The sequence below is a fragment of the Ascaphus truei genome, chromosome 5 (genome assembly GCF_040206685.1).
Source record: "Ascaphus truei isolate aAscTru1 chromosome 5, aAscTru1.hap1, whole genome shotgun sequence".
Taxonomy (NCBI): domain Eukaryota; kingdom Metazoa; phylum Chordata; class Amphibia; order Anura; family Ascaphidae; genus Ascaphus; species Ascaphus truei.
In genome coordinates, this window is record NC_134487.1 from 107,102,880 (window position 1) to 107,119,417 (window position 16,538).

The 16,538-nt window shown below is 41.8% G+C and overlaps 1 protein-coding gene across 2 annotated transcripts; it reads right to left on the minus strand.

The window, feature by feature from the left end:
• Positions 1-1,646: 1,646 nt before the first annotated feature.
• On the minus strand, positions 1,647-13,799 carry LOC142495238 (pinopsin-like). 2 transcript variants are annotated; one of them, XM_075600441.1, is made up of 4 exons: positions 13,363-13,799; positions 10,931-11,208; positions 8,174-8,419; positions 1,647-3,388 (listed from the first exon to the last, which is right to left on the minus strand). In XM_075600441.1, exons 1-4 carry the CDS (start codon positions 13,688-13,690, stop codon positions 3,254-3,256), a joined length of 987 nt encoding a protein of 328 aa, XP_075456556.1. In that variant the 5' UTR covers positions 13,691-13,799; the 3' UTR covers positions 1,647-3,253. The 2 variants fall into 2 exon arrangements, with proteins under 2 accessions (XP_075456556.1, XP_075456555.1); XM_075600440.1 differs by having other exon boundaries at positions 10,880-11,208.
• Positions 13,800-16,538: the final 2,739 nt, after the last annotated feature.

Consider the following 16,538-nt stretch of genomic DNA (forward strand, 5'->3'; position numbering starts at 1 on the left):
CTTAGGGTAGTCATTATAGTATGAGACAGAATTGAGGTAGCAACAGAGAGCGTAGGATAGGATCCACGATTTCCACACTCGTGAGGTGGAAACTTTAAGGGCCATGACACAAAGCAAGCCAATATCGCCACCTGCTGGTGACTTAGAAGTATCAATAGAAGCTATTAGGCTCTATGTATCTCAAAAGGGGAGAGTGAGGTTCACGTAGTTGTGGGGATAAGACATAGTAGAGCCCCCCCCCCCCCCAGTTGTAGGAAGAGGATCAAGATAGGACAGAGCAAAAAGAGGGGATTTAAATAGAAGTGTAGCAGTAGAGCGGACTGTCAGAGAGAGGGGGAAGCGGGGCTACATGTTTGTACCAAGTGGTTCAGAAGCCAAGGCCAGGGAAACTGGCAGTTTGATGGACTAAATTGAATAAAAGTAATAATTAATAAAGACAAAGAAAAACATAATATAAAAAAAGGGGGGGGAAATTGGATACATATGTGTTGGGTTGGTTGTTTGTTAAGATGTTAAGAGCAGTAAAACAAATATATAATCACTGCTATATAATCACTGCGCTTCTCCATGTATGGAGCATGCAGCTGGCGAAGGGATTGGCCATACAAATGTGAAAAACAGAGTGAATCCCTGCGCTTCTCCCTTTGGAATAGCAATAAATGGGGAATATATATATATATGGTGTAAAAATCTATATGATAAAGGAGACTTTTGGTTTATATCCTTTGATCACATAATGCCAAGCCTGCTAACCACGTCAAGGTAAGTCTCTATAGCAGGTCCCTACGCTAAATGCATACTAATGTTATGGGAAATAAACCTAGAAGAGGTTAATATATCCAAGCATATGCTTATATAACATAGTGCAGTTAAAAACTGGTATATACCAGTGAAGATACTCACATGTCTGCAAGTAAAGTGAATAGTGAAATACAGGGACCTTGCTGGGAGATTATATACCTAGAAGAAAGAGGGGCTGGCCTCCCACAAGCTGCCCAATAAGCAGTTGAAGGTGATTGGCTAAATATATTAATTACACCCTAATAGTGGTGCCCTCTAGGAGCGTGCTGCTAAGGATTAAAATCGACCTAACAGAAAATGTAATACAAATGTATAATCGCTGCGCTTCTCCATGTAAGGAGCATGCAGCTGGTGAAGGGATTGGCCATACAAATGTGAAAAACAGACAGTGAATCCCTGCGCGTCTCCCTTTGGGATAGCAATAAATGGGGAATATATATATATATATATCCTGTATATGGTGTAAAACTCTTTATGATAAAGGAGACTTTTGGTTTACATCCTTTGGTCACTGTGTAATATTTCATGTGTTGTTGTTCATCTGAGGTTGTATTTACCTAATTTTAAGACCTGCTAAGGAACAGATTATTGTTATTATGTCCTGATATGTAAAGCCATAGAATTCAAAGAGGGGGTACTTTCTTTTTCACATGACTGTAAGTCACTGTAGTGTTTTTCTAAATATTTTTAACTGAACTTGCCCTTCCCAGAAGTTTAAATATGAAGAACCTCCCCTCCACCCAAAGAAATCCCCACACTTTTCACATCAATTGATTACATAAAGCATAAATGTGGATTTAGCTTCAATACTTATTTATTTTCTTAGCAATCCTGAGGGATTCAGAACTCTCTCTGCTGCATCAGCAGTACAAAAACAACAGCCAGACAAACATCCCAGGTGAGTTGTGCTGGTGTTATGGATATATTGAGCGATCCGACGAGATAATCCAGTAATATGGCAAAATGACCCCATACTCTTGGTCAGCAAATACGTATTCAGATACTTTATTAATATATACATACATACTCCAAACAAAAGAGCAGTAACATTTGGGACAGCATGACAAAGGGACGGTGTCCAAAACATTGCTGCTGTTTTTTAAACTATCTTTATTGACATTTTCCACAAATATACTTTTACATACAAAGTACAATTTAAACAAACATTGCAATATAAAAAAATCAATTAAAAAAGCTAATCTCTCGTTAAAGATTTACAATAACGAGTCTAGATTTGAGTTCAACCAGTTTTGAGCTGTTTCGTTTTTTAATTCAAATCTGCACTATTACATTTTTTTGAACGTTTGCTGTTACTGCTGGTACCAATGGCAGATTTACCATTAGGCCTGATAGGCCCAGGCCTAAGGTGGCCTAATTTTGGGGCAGTAGAATTTGCCGGTGATATGCGCAATCGTCACTTGCTGCCCGTGCACATGCGTGGTTGCCATTTGCCAGCTGCTCATGCGCATGCGCGATCTACGCTTGCCAGGCATGCATGTGTGGCCGGCAAGCGCCGATCGCTCATGCGCAGCCGGCAAAATGACATCACATTGCATCACGTTGCCATGGCAATCGGACGGCGTGGCACTGGAGAAGGAAGGCGGCACCAGGAAAATGCCTAATTTGTGCAATGTCTGGTGCTGCTGCTACTAGATCATTTTGGTTAAAGTAACTTGTGTAATTGCAAGCCATATATCTCACTGCACATTACACACACCGTGCAAATTTGATTGAATACATAGTACTCACATAAAATATATATTTTTAATGTTGCCCATTGCAAAAGAAGGTTGTTATTTGTTTAAGAATAATGGTCTCTCCCATTACAGTTATCTGCATGAACCATATACAGTAGCATCTCATTCTTTCAGTCTCGTAAAAAAAAACCCAGATACCCAGCTTTAGGTTTTATTTCCAGTTTTTCATTTGTGCCAACTGTTAAAAAGTGATATTGTTATAAATGCCCAATTTCAATAAAGTGATGCATGAGACAAAATAAAAAGGGAGACCAAGTAACGTGAAGAGGAAGCAGCTGAAGGATAAGTATGGGATATTAACAACTTGACGATCAAGACATTGCAAGACTTTATTTAGCAATGAAGTGCAAGCCACTCTGAAAGGGTTAAATTACATCATTCATATTGTATATAATTACTAATTTATTATATAAAACTATTTGCAGAGCAGCATAGCAACTGCTATTCAGTAAGTCATCCCGATGCATTATAAACAGCTTTAATCATAAATGAAAAAACATCTACAGTACCTTTAAATACATTAACTAAATATAGCTGTTTACCAAATTATATTGTTACTGTACATTCTAGTAACTTTTTTTGTGATTTACAGTAGCCTGCATTATCAAACACATGAATTGAAGCTTAGAAATGGTACATCTCACTTCTAGGTCATCCTGTTATTACAAATTAGACACGACAACTTTGTTTTCCATTTAGGCTGGAGCCACCTGATTGGCTTTGCTGAATACTTTGCCTTCAACTGGAGCAGACAAAGTAGCACTTTCCTCTTCTGGTGAGGATAGGCTGATGTGGCCACAAGTTAGACCCTGAAGAGCACACTGCCGAAACTAAAAGAAAGCAAAATACAGAGCATATTATTTAAGCATCATGATGAACATTTGTGGGAAGCGGAAACATTGTAAGTGCATTTGATTACTTTGTTTCTACTACTTTGGATTTTAAATATCTTACACCAGGGGTCTGCAACCTTTCAAGGAAGAAGAGTCAAAATGTATTTGTACAAAATATTCAGAGAGCTGCAACACATGCATGAATATTCTACCCCCTCAAACACATACATATACTGTACACACACTAATAGGTATATACTGTATAAGCATTAACATAAGACAAACTTATTTTATTCTTTCCCTAATTCTGATTAAAGTATATTGGTTTTTTTTCATTGTTCTTCTGTTCAAAACAGTTTGTTCAAATCACACACACACACACACACACACACACACACACACACACACACACACACACACACACACACACACACACACACACACACACACACACACACACACACACACACACACACACACACACACACTTGCTGCTGGTGGCTGAGGGGGCGGGAGTGGGGGGGTGTTCTGCCGGGGGCTGTGAGGGGAGGGGGAGGGGTTTCTGCCAGTGGCTTTGAGGGGGGGTGCTGCTGGGGGCTGTGTTGGAGGGGGGTTTGCTGCTCCCCAGTTGCTGCCTCTCTCTCTCTCTCCCATTGTGCTGCTGGGGGACCCCAGCTGGCTCTGGTTGGGCCTCCTGTTGCTGCCCAGTATCTCCCCAGCTTCTGGTATGCCCCCTCATTGTCCCATGCAGGGCCACTCTGTGATGTCATCACGTGCCATAAGTTGCGCTGCGCACTTCCGGTTTGCGACGGCATCAGAGAGACCAGTGTGGGACAGTGCAGGAGCAAGCCCAGCATCTGGGGAGATGCCGGGCGGCAAATAGAGGCCTAACTAGTGCCGGCCAGGCCCCCCGCACCAAACTGTGAGAGAGGCAGCAGCTGGTGAGCGGCAACCTGCGAGAGCCACATGTAGGTGCAGGAAGAGCCGCATGCGGCTCAGGGACCCGCAGGTTGCTGAACCCTGTCCTACACCACGAGGCTCCTTTTTGCTTGTGCTTCTTTTTTTTAGCTATTTTTCTCCTCACATGTTAACTGACACTCTTTTTCTTTCTTTGTCTGCCTTCTGTGCAAACGTTATAGCTATCTCTGACTCTCCATATCTGCCACCAGGCTATGTGCATTATGATGTCACTAATGAGCTACAGTACATCTCACGGAGACGGACAATTTTTTTTATTATAGAGACTACCTTGTTTTTTACATTATGATATTATTATTTTACATATTGGAATTAAAGTTCTGGACAGTGTTACATACTGTATGATTTTTCTGCATGGAAGTAGGTACAAATACATTTGCTTATCCAAGTCCTTTGGACTGCCCAAGAGACTTGATTGCAATTCGTTCTATGATGTTATTTGCTACCAATATACTGCACCAAAACAGCTGCAATTGGCTATTGACATAATAATTTTTCTCCCTTAAGATAGAAACTTTAAAGGCATGATTTTTCATATCAATCCGTCAGCCTTTTTGCAGCAATCCCTAATATGTTAGGCCTTGGCCATGTTTGGCGCTTGCTGGCGGAAGCGTGGTGACGCGCGCTCCCGCTCAGCACTGAGCCCCTACAGCCGCAATTAGAGCGGCTTTAGTAGGGGCTCACCTGCGCTTCCGCGCGCTTGCGGAAGCGCAAGTCTTAGGGGAATTTAAAATTCCCCCGCTTGCCGGCGAGACAGGCTGGTCATGTGAGCGGTTCGCCCAATGAGGGCGAACCAGCTCCGTGACGTCACTGGCCCGCCCCCGGCCCGTGACGTCACTGGCCCGCCCCCGGCCAGTGACGCGCCCGCCCCCGGCCCGCCCCCTGACGGTCTGTCCCCCTTCTGCCCCGATCCATGTCTCCTGTGTGTGTGTGTGTGTGTGTGCATGTGTGTGTGTGCGTGTGTGTGTGTGTGCATGTGTGTGTGTGTATGCATGTGTGTGTGTATGTGTATGCATGTGTGTGTGTGTGTGTGTGCCTTTGTGTATGTGTGTGTGTGTGTGTATGCATGTGTATGTGTATGCGTGTGTGCGTGTGTGCGTGTGTGCGTGCGTGCGTGAATATATTTATCAAAGTTGCACAATGTTAATAAATAATTTATTCTCACAACATTTTTTTTTTTTTTTTTTTTTAAATATTATATAATACACACACACACACACACACACACACACACACACACACACACACACACACACACACACACACACACACACACACACACACACACACACACACACACACACACACACACACACACACACACACACACACACACACACACACACGTTCCCCAGTGACACACAAAAACACTGTAGAGAGAGGAGTTATATCCTGGGAGCAGAAGGAGAAGGAGTGCCTGACTTAGAGTTAGGAGGATGTAACAACTACAATTGGAGGAGAAACTCAGAGCCCAGTCTGAGTAGAGCTGATACAGCTATAGTGGACCAATGCCCCTCACCCTGCTGAGGGGGTGAGGGGGAGAATCTAACCTCACCCAGAGTGTACACTCTGAGGTGAGGATTGGGGTATTGAGGCCCCATCCAGACCATCCTGCTGGGGTACATCCTGGAGGAGAGGAGTGGAGGAATAGACGGGCTTACAATTGGAGCACTGCTACATATGAACTGCTGCTGTTGTAAGGACAATAAAGGACATTGCTATTTTATCTAAGACTGTGTGTGAGATCTGGATCATTCGCCCTGTGACCAGGGCTTCTCTGTAAGGGTCCCACCCCACATCCCTTGGGCTTATAGAGATGGAGGCGCTGCACCACAAAGACTGCTAAGAAGATGGAGGCATATACCCCAGAAGCCTGTCCCTGTTATCCCCAATACCAACGCGGGAGACTCAGGCCCTCCTGTTCCAAGCAGGTATGCAGCACCATACACATGTAGCCAGCCCTCACTACACCCTTATTCTCACAACATTTTTTTTTTTTTTTTAAATATTATATAATACACACACACACACACACACACACACACACACACACACACACACACACACACACACACACACACACACACACACACACACACACACACACACACACACACACACACACGTTCCCCAGTGACACACAAAAACACAGACCACTTCAAAGTGACACACACACACTGACAGCTATCAAGTGACACACACACACAGTGATACCCGCCTCCCAAGCGCTTGCTGTCTCCTCTGTCAGGACAGCAAAAAGCTCCTGGTAGAGCGAGCGGCAGCAAGCGAGAGCGAGCAGCAGCACCTAAGCGCTTACTATGTCCCAGGCCTATGTATTACATAAAACATTTGCATTCGAGGAGGGAGGATAATTCTACAACCATGATGTTTCTTTAAATGTGTAGTTACCCTCAGAGACACAGGCAATATCAGTGACAGCCAAACTAGAGTTGTCTATTGCCAGGAACCAACCAATATCATACGCTGAGTGGTATTTCCCTGAAACCTGCATTGCAACACTAGAAATGTAGAAATAATGTGGATGGCAGCCTTCGTGGAGAATAATTTCCATTATTGTTTTAATGAATAGAAATTCAGCAAAATAACATTCAGAAGGGACAGGACAATAAGACAACGATATAATATCTTACATAGAGAGACTTTAAACCCCATCACGTCACTGTTTCTTTGGTCTGCAAAGTGGTGTCTCTGGCAGCAAAGGGTTTAAAACAGACTGTGTAAACTCAGTCTCCAAGTCTACCGACCGGCCGGCCGGCCAGGTTACAAGAGCAATACAGGTCTAACCAAGTTCTCTTAGGGAGGACAAGAGGTTCATTGGGAAAGTATGTGTTAAGAATTACAGAAATCTTGACCTGTTGTTAGGCCACAAGGACAGAGCTTGGACAGGCCTGGGTTAAAGAAATTAACAAGGTATCTATAACGAATCTTGCAGCTGCAAATAAGTTGCCTATCATTCTAAAGATATGAAACAATAGTTTGATGTTTACATCTTACTTTTATCAGCAGAATTGGGTAATATTAAGAGATTGTACTGGGGAAGCTGTCTCCAAAATCCACAAAAATTCTTTAGATCTACATGTAGCCATGTAACCCCTGGGCTACTAATCCTCTACCTAACACATAAGCCCTGGTACCAGCGCAGGCAGTGTTAGGGTTAAATCTATGCCCTTTCTGCTGCAGCAGTAAATCACTCCCTTGAGTGACAGGTGGGTGGGCCTAAGGCCTGGGTACTGCCCTATCAGGGCTCAGACCTAGGACCAACCCCGGGTACAAAAGGGGCTTCAGATCCACATTTAGAGAGTTCTCCTTCATCAGGGATAGAGAGACAGATCTCTCGCACAGGGAGTGGGAACAACTTCCCCATGCTCCACCAGGGAGCATGTGAGTCATGAATAGACCTTTGGGGCATCAAGCCCTGGGGTTGAGTCCAGGGACCAGAAAAAAAGGAATTGTTGATGTGTACGGCTGTACTCAATAAAGACCAGTTGCTTCTTTTATACTGCTGCCTGTGACTATAGTTTATCAGGGGTAGAGCAAGATGGTTTTCCTGCAGGGACTCACCCAGCACTGGTGGGGCCTGCTGGGAATGGAGGCGCTGTACCCAGAATGAGATGAGAGCTCTATATCCAATAGCCTGTCCTGTCTTCCCCACTTCCTTCGGCGGACACTCAGCAATCCTGTAAGCCTCACAGGTACAGCACAACGAGAACACAGGAAACAGCGAAATCTCCCAGTGGGTGGGGGAACACCTGTTACATACATAACAATAGTAACACATTGTACCTGTTTGTTGAGGAAGAGGTAAATAACTGGATTGTAGACAGGACTGGTCTTGGCAAAATAAGTAGGAAGAGTTGCAGCAAGAGGTGAAATGTAAAGGGTTGGATCAATGACGACAATCAGAGCAAAGACGGTGTACGGCAACCAACAAATGAGGAAGGCAATCACCATGAAAAGCACCATTACTACCACCCGCTTCTCTTCTTCTGGGTGGCCCTTTCCCCCTTGTTGTTCAATTTTCTTGTTAAGCTAAAAGACAAGCCGGAAATACAAGAGGATTGGATCATACCAAATATGTTTTTGTAATGGTAAAGTTTTTACCATGGGTACACAGCAGATTTGATTACTTCTATCAACTAAGTCATCATGGAATTCAGATGTAACACTAAAACTAATTAGTGATTTTGTATTAGTCGTCTTGATTAGTTTTAACCTATATTTTTATGTCTTCCATTCCCATTTCTGTAGACTGTTGATGAGCTATTATAGTGTAAGTAAACTAAAGTTTGCATTGTTTTCGGTTAAAGTATCAAAAGCAGTAAAACATTAGCCTATTTGACTTAAATAATATTTGTAATTTTTGATAATCTGGGTTGTTAAAAGTTATAATTCTGCCAATATTGGAGTCGGAAATGATTTTTTTTTTCTCTTATGAGATATCATTGCATGGGATTTTTATCATATAACAGGGATTTTTGTTTGTCTTCCTCTGGATCAATATACTGTAAGTACAAATATAAGATAAAGTATCTGTCGTCTAAATTTAGCACAGGTTGAACTTGATGGACATATGTCTTTTTTCAACCTCATCTACTATGTAACTATGTAATAGTTCACAATTACAAATTTGTGCTTAACTTTTTGTGTAGAGTTTTTGATTTGGCCCATACTTTAATAGGTTTGTGTAGTGGATATTTTAGAAATATTCAACTGAGGAAAAAGTTTACTTCGAAAAGTTTACTTCGAAATCAAGCAAAAAAACCTAGCAGAACACTGTATTGTAATTGTGTTTTTTTCCCTTGATGAAGCTTGAGTAGTCAATCGAAACGTGCATCGGGCTTTTATGATGTCATGCCAGTGGCATCCGTGAGTGAGACGGCCTGACCAGGAACTGCAACATACAAACGGTTGTATCGCGATGCTCTATATATGTTACCCTATAATGGTGATCGCTACATCCTATGCGTGACCAGGTTTATTCACACTGTCTATGGGTCCCATTTACTCTATGTAGTTCCATGGGATAATATATTTGGATATTAGTTCAACAGCTGTGACATTTGTATACCAACTGTATGTACCACATATATACTACGTGACAAGCAGTATACAGTATTATATTTATATGCATGTGCACCATCTATGTCCTAATCATATTTGCATGGTTTATATCCCTTTTAACAACCAGGCACTCTGTTATTAGTTTTTGGATCATTACCATATATGTAGAGACACATGCCCTGTATATACCCTATCGTGTTTTGCCGTATATCTGGTTGCTATCTTGGACAGAGGCACAACTATACAGGATTCCATACTTACCTATGTGGGTACTAGATATTGGCTGATATCATAAACACAGTTTCACGGGTTCTAAAGGGATAGTACTTATATCATGACATCCTGCGATACCTCCGCACATAGGTGACTATGAACACAGCTGGCCACTAGCCGTATATCCATACACTGCATCTATGTGTCCAACGAGTGATCTTGCTATTTGTGCATCTTGTTATTGTGTGTATACTTACCTATGTGGGTACTAGATATCAATTTATATCATAAACACAGTTTCACAGGTTTTAAAGGGATAGCACATAGATTGTCATTTCTCGTTACCTCCGTATAGAGTGAGAATATAAACATCTGGTCACTAGCTGTGTACCCATAGATGATTTTTATCGGGCCAATGAGCAATCTTGCTATTCGTGCATCCTATTATTCCAATATGTGCCGTTATGCCGTGTGCCGGGATGCCCTCTCACCACTGGGGATTTTAACATATGTTCACTGTATATAGTATCACTTGCGTTGTGTTCTGCATTTATGTAATACAATAACATTTTATTATTTTTCTTATATTGGCCTCCCCAGACATACGTAGTCATCCTTTCTTTTCTCCACATTGAGAACATATGCCAGGGACCTTTTTGTAATCGCTTATGTTCATATCTGTATATGTCTGTCTTGCTGTCTGTCCCATGGACCATTTTTTTTACCTGTTCTAAATATACTGTATGTGATGCATTTGCAAGTTATAAAAATTATCACTGGGTCTAGAAACTAAGGCAACTTTGGCGTAGAAAAAGTGTGTTTTTGAAGCACAACTGTGTCAAATGTAGAAACGTCTGGTGCAGAAATGTAGCCATTAATGTTTTGAAGCAGAGTAAAGAAAAGTGATTCACAGTGTCGCTAAATTGCATCCATCTCATTATAATCTGTGCGTCATATATCTCCGGCCTAAATCCTCTTCTGGACACTCCCCAAATTGCAAGCCTACGCAATTGGGGGACAAATTGGAGCAAAGCCCTTCATAAATTGATGCTAAAAGGTGCAAAATTAAAATGACACCCATTGCAGGTTTGCTCCAAAATGCCCTTACAGTAGTACATAGACATACGTGAACATATGCAGTTCATGTAAGATTCTTTTAAGAAAATACTAATAAAGTAAGCAGCTGAAATGGTACTAACAATTCTTTACATGTACCTTATGCAATGATTGCAGGATATTTCCATATGAAAATCCAATTATACCTACAGGAATTAAGAAGCATGTGAGAAAGTAGGTAATCAGATAACTGTAGTTGCTCAATGATCTCTCTTCCCAGCCAATAGAGCAGGAGGTCTGGACTCCTTCAGGACCATAAGAGCTCCAACCAAACAGTGGAGCTATAGCCCAAATAAGGCAAAAAAGCCAGATAAATGCAATTCCTTGGTAACTTCTCTTGCTGCTTAGCTGCAAAGCTCCTATTGGCTGACAGACAAAATTGTACCTCTCATAAGCTAAGATAGTCAGGGACCACAGTGAAACAATTCCTGGAATACAAAAGGAAAATAAAACTGTGAAGATATGTTATGAGAAATATAAATAAATGCAGCTTTAATTGAACATTTAACTTACATGAATACATTTTATATGAGGTAGGCAAAGATAATGTAGACAAATCTGAAATATTTAACTTGTTGAATTAGATCTGATAATACTCAGTGTCTCAAAGTCATATAGAATTGATGGTCATGACAAAGTTCACATACAGTATACTAAAACATATAAAAAATACTCAAATATATTTGAACAAAAATAACAATTCATCGAAAACGACCCATTGCAAGGTGAAATATAGCAGTCTAGATGCTACTAAAAAGGAACAGAGTTAATAGTCAAATACCAATCATCATTATTGTACAAAATATACTGTATAGTACACCATATGGAATTTAAAATGTCATACATTACAAAAACCTGTCTTAGAAGCAATCACATTTAAAACAATTGCAAGAAAGGACTCCCCAAAAAGAAGAAAGATACTCGTAGAAATAAAGTATAGACATATTTGATCCAATATATAGTGTGGCATATACACCCTGGCATTATGTCACAGTCAATGAGGATTGTGGCAACTAGGGCACTATTGCAGTTTAATGAATAACCACCAATGGGGATCTCACTCACAACTGTGTCAAATGTAGAAACGTCTGGTGCAGAAAAGTAGCCATAAACTTTTTGAAGCAGAGTAAAGAAAAAGTGATTCACAGTGTCGCTAAATTGCATCCATCTCATTATAACCTGTGTGTCATATATCTCCAGACTAAATCCTCCTCTGGACACTCCCCAAATTGCAAGCTTACGCAATTGGGGGACAAATTGGAGCAACGTCCTTCATAAATTGATGCTTAAAGGTGCATAATTAAAATGACACCCATTGCAGGTTTGCTCCAAAATGTCCTTACAGTAGTACATAGACATACGTGAACATATGCAGTTCATGTAAGATTCTCTTAAGAAAAGACTAATACAGTAACCAGCTGAAGGGTACCAACAATTCATTACATGTATCTTATGCAATGATTGCACGATATTTCCATATGGAATGGAAAATTTTGATATTCTGTCGTGTTCAAGTGAGTCTCGCTCTGTACTATGTACTCATTTTAATATGCTTTTTACCAGTCTTAGGGAACCCATTTTTTGCATTTGATTGCTTTGTTATAGAGCTAAAATAAAAAAAAGATCTTCACATTTGGGCATACATTTTATGAATTATTAGCAGCTATTCACGTAATGACCTGTGAGGTTATGCAGTGTATGGTGATCCATTTCATTCATTACGTAGAAAACGGGTGACATGCTTCAACGCCCACCTCATAGGGCCAGTCTCTGTTTGGCACCTTATTGTACTCAGTAACTTGTGAACATGCGTCTTACTAACAAAACAATTTCACAGGGTGTTAAAAGCACTGCCCCTGGAGTTGTGATGCTACTGTATTTCAACTGGAACATAAACAGACACTGCGGGGGATATTCATGATACTGACATACACTAAAACGTTTTATGTGACAAATTATAAGGAATGCAGATTTAATTATGTTCTGTGCTTGGTACAAGGAAAACATTTGCACATTTCCGTACCTATTATACTCTATACTATATCTTTTTGTTATCTGGTTTGCAGACTGCCTCTGTTTCTACACAATTCAACACTTACAACATGTCTACATATTTCTAATAGATCACGATTTCAAAATCGGAAGCTATAATATGAATGCTGTTTCTTCAATTTGATGCCAAAATCCATTGGGAAAACACAAACACAACTTGCTGAGTTGCTGTGAATAATTAGTCAAACTATTTAATTAAGGTTGGCAACAAAGGAAGTTTTGCAAATCTTTGATTTTATGCCCAAATAATAGTTTACAATATTTTTAATCAATTTTAAATATTTTGTGCTTTCGTATATTACATTTGTTGTATTCAGTTATTGCATCTTCATTGCACAAAAGTATACATGCATCAATTTTGAAGACCTTTAAGTATTTGTATTACGACACTCAAACGAATGTGAACACATCCTCAACACTTACACAAGTATATCCTACAGTATGCCATGTTTTTACAATTATTTGGAATTTGCACATATCTCAAAACAACAAATGATACTATGAACATATCCTGTACATTAGTAACTTACCAAAATAGTTGACAGCAAACCCTTGAAAAACACAGAATTTGTCTCCCAGGTAGAAATATCTATGGTAAGTGGTGCTGACTACAATCGTAGTGCCGCACAGTGTCATCATAAGGTCAGAAAATGACACATTTAAAATAAAAATGTTGATAGGATTACGGAGTTGAGGATATTTTATGGTCACTATAACTACTAACATATTATTAAGGATGGAAAATGTGGCATTCAAAAACATTAGGAATGATAAAATGCTATATCCAAATCTTGGAAAAATTGTGGGCATTGCTGTGAAGCTCTCGCTTACGTTAATTGCAGTTGTATTGTCCTCCATGATGAGCTACAAATTCCCTGCCAGACTCTCTTGCTCAGACCAAATACTGTAGTTTGTGCTTCCCAACTAGTTACACTAATTTTCTTGTTACTGGGAAGTCATCTTTACATTCTGTAGCACTGGTTCTGGATTTATTGTTGTTTTGTAAAGGATGAAGAATAGATAAATCTTTGGATTAAAGCAACAGATGGTCCTATAAGCTTATCTGCGTTATAGCCCAATATTCTTTATGAAATGTAATAATATAGAGTAACATAATCAGATTATATGTAATTCAACAGGGAGCTAATTTAATGCAAAGAGAGTGCACCAAATGCCTTCACATAAATGTAATTATACTGTTAGTTTTGAGTTTGACCAAAAATATTGCATTACAGATATTATGAAACTGGCCGTGAGACCTGCGTTTGATTTTCATATATCTATAATCAATCAAGTAATAGATTATTTTTAAAGATAATATAGTAAGTTATCCAAAAATCCCACAAGAACGTAGCAAGCACTGGCACTGCTTCAGGGTATATTGTTTGTGATGAGTAATAAAACTTATATCATATTTATTCACTTGCTATGATATACACTTCATTTGTTAGTGTAGCTAGGTCACCTGATGGCTACTATTCTGCCCTTGCACTGGCAGTAAGCCCTGGTGCAATCAGGCTGCCAGTAGTTGATATGGGATTTCCCCCCTCCGAGGAGCTGCACTTGAGTGACAGTAGGAGCCGGTGACATCAGGCCTGGGCATGACCATGAGACAGACCTGGTGCCCTCCGCCTGGCTGTACTTAAGGGCAGTACTGCCCCAAATTTAGGAATGCCTCTACCTACTTGAGACGGGCAGGTCACACAGCCAAGAGCCTGACTATGGGGCCGACTCTGGTCCTCTTCCTTCCAGGGGAGAGTGAGTGTGTACCATACCTCTGCCTCTGGTAGAGGGGCAGGGAAGAGCTGGGACTGCTGCGGGTGCCCATGGCCTGTAGTGAAGGTCCAGGGACCATCCTTTAGTGATAGCTGAAGTACTGCATTGGGCAGAACTCTGCCTTGTTACTGTGCTGTACAGTGAAGATAATAAACCGTTCCTGTTGTTATACCTCCTGCCTGGTATGTGACCTTACTGGGGGGGAGAGGTAATCATTCTACCATGGGAGATCACTTTCAGTTCCCTGGAGCCAACGGCATATGAAGGCACTGCACTGCTAAAGAATATGTAGAGTATGAACCCCAGAAGCCTATTCCTGTGTCCCCACTACCATCGTCGGACGACTCAGCCCTCCTGTTACCAGAAAGTATATGCACCATACGCTGTAGTAATGGTCAAATCTCCCACCGGGTGGGGGAAACACTGTTACATTAGTAATCATGTTTTTATACTATATAATGATGTTTATTATATTCCTAGATTTTGTAAAGGCTTTTGATACTGTGGAACATTGTACAGATGCAGTCACGAGTATTAGAATACTTGTACCTGGGAAATTCTGGGAGATTCTGGGGCAGCCTCACAGTAAATGCCTCAACATTTCTGTGAGATTCTTAATGGCCCATAGGATTAACACAGCGGGGGGTCCCTGCAGTCCCAGTGAAGCTGAATGGGACTGCAGGGACCCCTGCAGTGTTAATCCGATGGGCCATTAAGAATCTCACAGAAATGTTGAGGCAATGTTGCAGCAATTACTGTGAGACTGCCCCAGAATTTCAAAGGCAAGAGTTCTAATACTGGTGGCTGCATCTGTATATTGTTAAACAAGCTCCAGTGTTCTGGAATTTGGGAACATGGTTTAAACTAGTTTCACTCCTTCATATCTGGATGATCTGAGCTCTTACGGGATTTCCCAAAACAAACTGTTTTTAAACACTGACAAAACTGTAACAAAGGTATTTGGGACGAAGGTTAAATTTCTAAGGCTGAGGCCCACTGCCTCAGTCAGCGCGCCCGCACTGCATGCAGGCGGCGCGCTGAGAGGCAATTGACTGCTACCTGCGGTCTGTAGGGAGCGGGAGCTGGAGTGGGGGGGGTTGTGGTTTGAGCGGAGTGTCCGTTCATCCGTTCCCCCCTCCCCGGCGGTCCGCCCCCCCACACACAACACACACACAACACACACATACATACACACACACATACATACACTCCCCCCCCCCTACCTTTTGGAGGTGGGGGAAGCTCACTCCAGCCCCCGGCATTTATAGGCTCACCAGCGCACCACGTGACGCATCACCGCTAGGGATCACAATCCTCTTGCATCCCCTGGCGGCTGATGCGTCACAGCGCATATTGAGCCCCGTCGGAAGGAGGCAGCGGGGACAGACAGGCAGGAGGTAAGAGGCTGGTGGCCCGCGCGCACGCGGCTGTCCGCAGCGGGTCCTCAGCCTTAAGCTACCAATGACAGAGCTACAGATCAGAACCAACTTTAACACCATTCTAGCCACTGTCACTAGTTTTAAATATCTGGGCTTATAGCTTGACTCCAATTTAATATTTGGTTTGCATATTGTTATTCTGACATCCAAAAACGATGCTAAGCTAGATGTACTTTATAGGAACAAATCCTCCCATAGGCTTTGGTCCCGCTGTGTCCGGCAGCGCGCGCGGCTGCGTGCGTGTCCCTCACCAGCAGGGGTATCCTTTCCTAGCCGATCCCAGTCTCCCCTCGCTGCACGGCTCACAATGCGCTGTGACGCATCAGCTGCCACGGGATGCAAGAAAATTGCGATCCCGAGTGGTGATGCGTCACGTGGTGCGCTGATGAGCCTATCATTGGCGGGAGCTGTCAGAGAGCTTCCTCCACAAGGTAGGGGGGTGGTGTGTGTGTGTGTGCACCGGGGGGAGGGATCAGCACGGAGAGGAGGGC

Coding starts and splice junctions, on each gene's coding strand:
- LOC142495238 (XM_075600440.1), bottom strand. CDS start 13,690: ATGGAGGACAATACAACTGCAATTAACGTAAGCGAGAGCTTCACAGCA. Junction 11,209..13,362: donor GTTTGCTGTCAACTATTTTG/GTAAGTTACTAA, acceptor TTTGTATTCCAG/GAATTGTTTCACTGTGGTCC. Junction 3,389..8,173: donor ACCTCTTCCTCAACAAACAG/GTACAATGTGTT, acceptor GCTTTCTTTTAG/TTTCGGCAGTGTGCTCTTCA.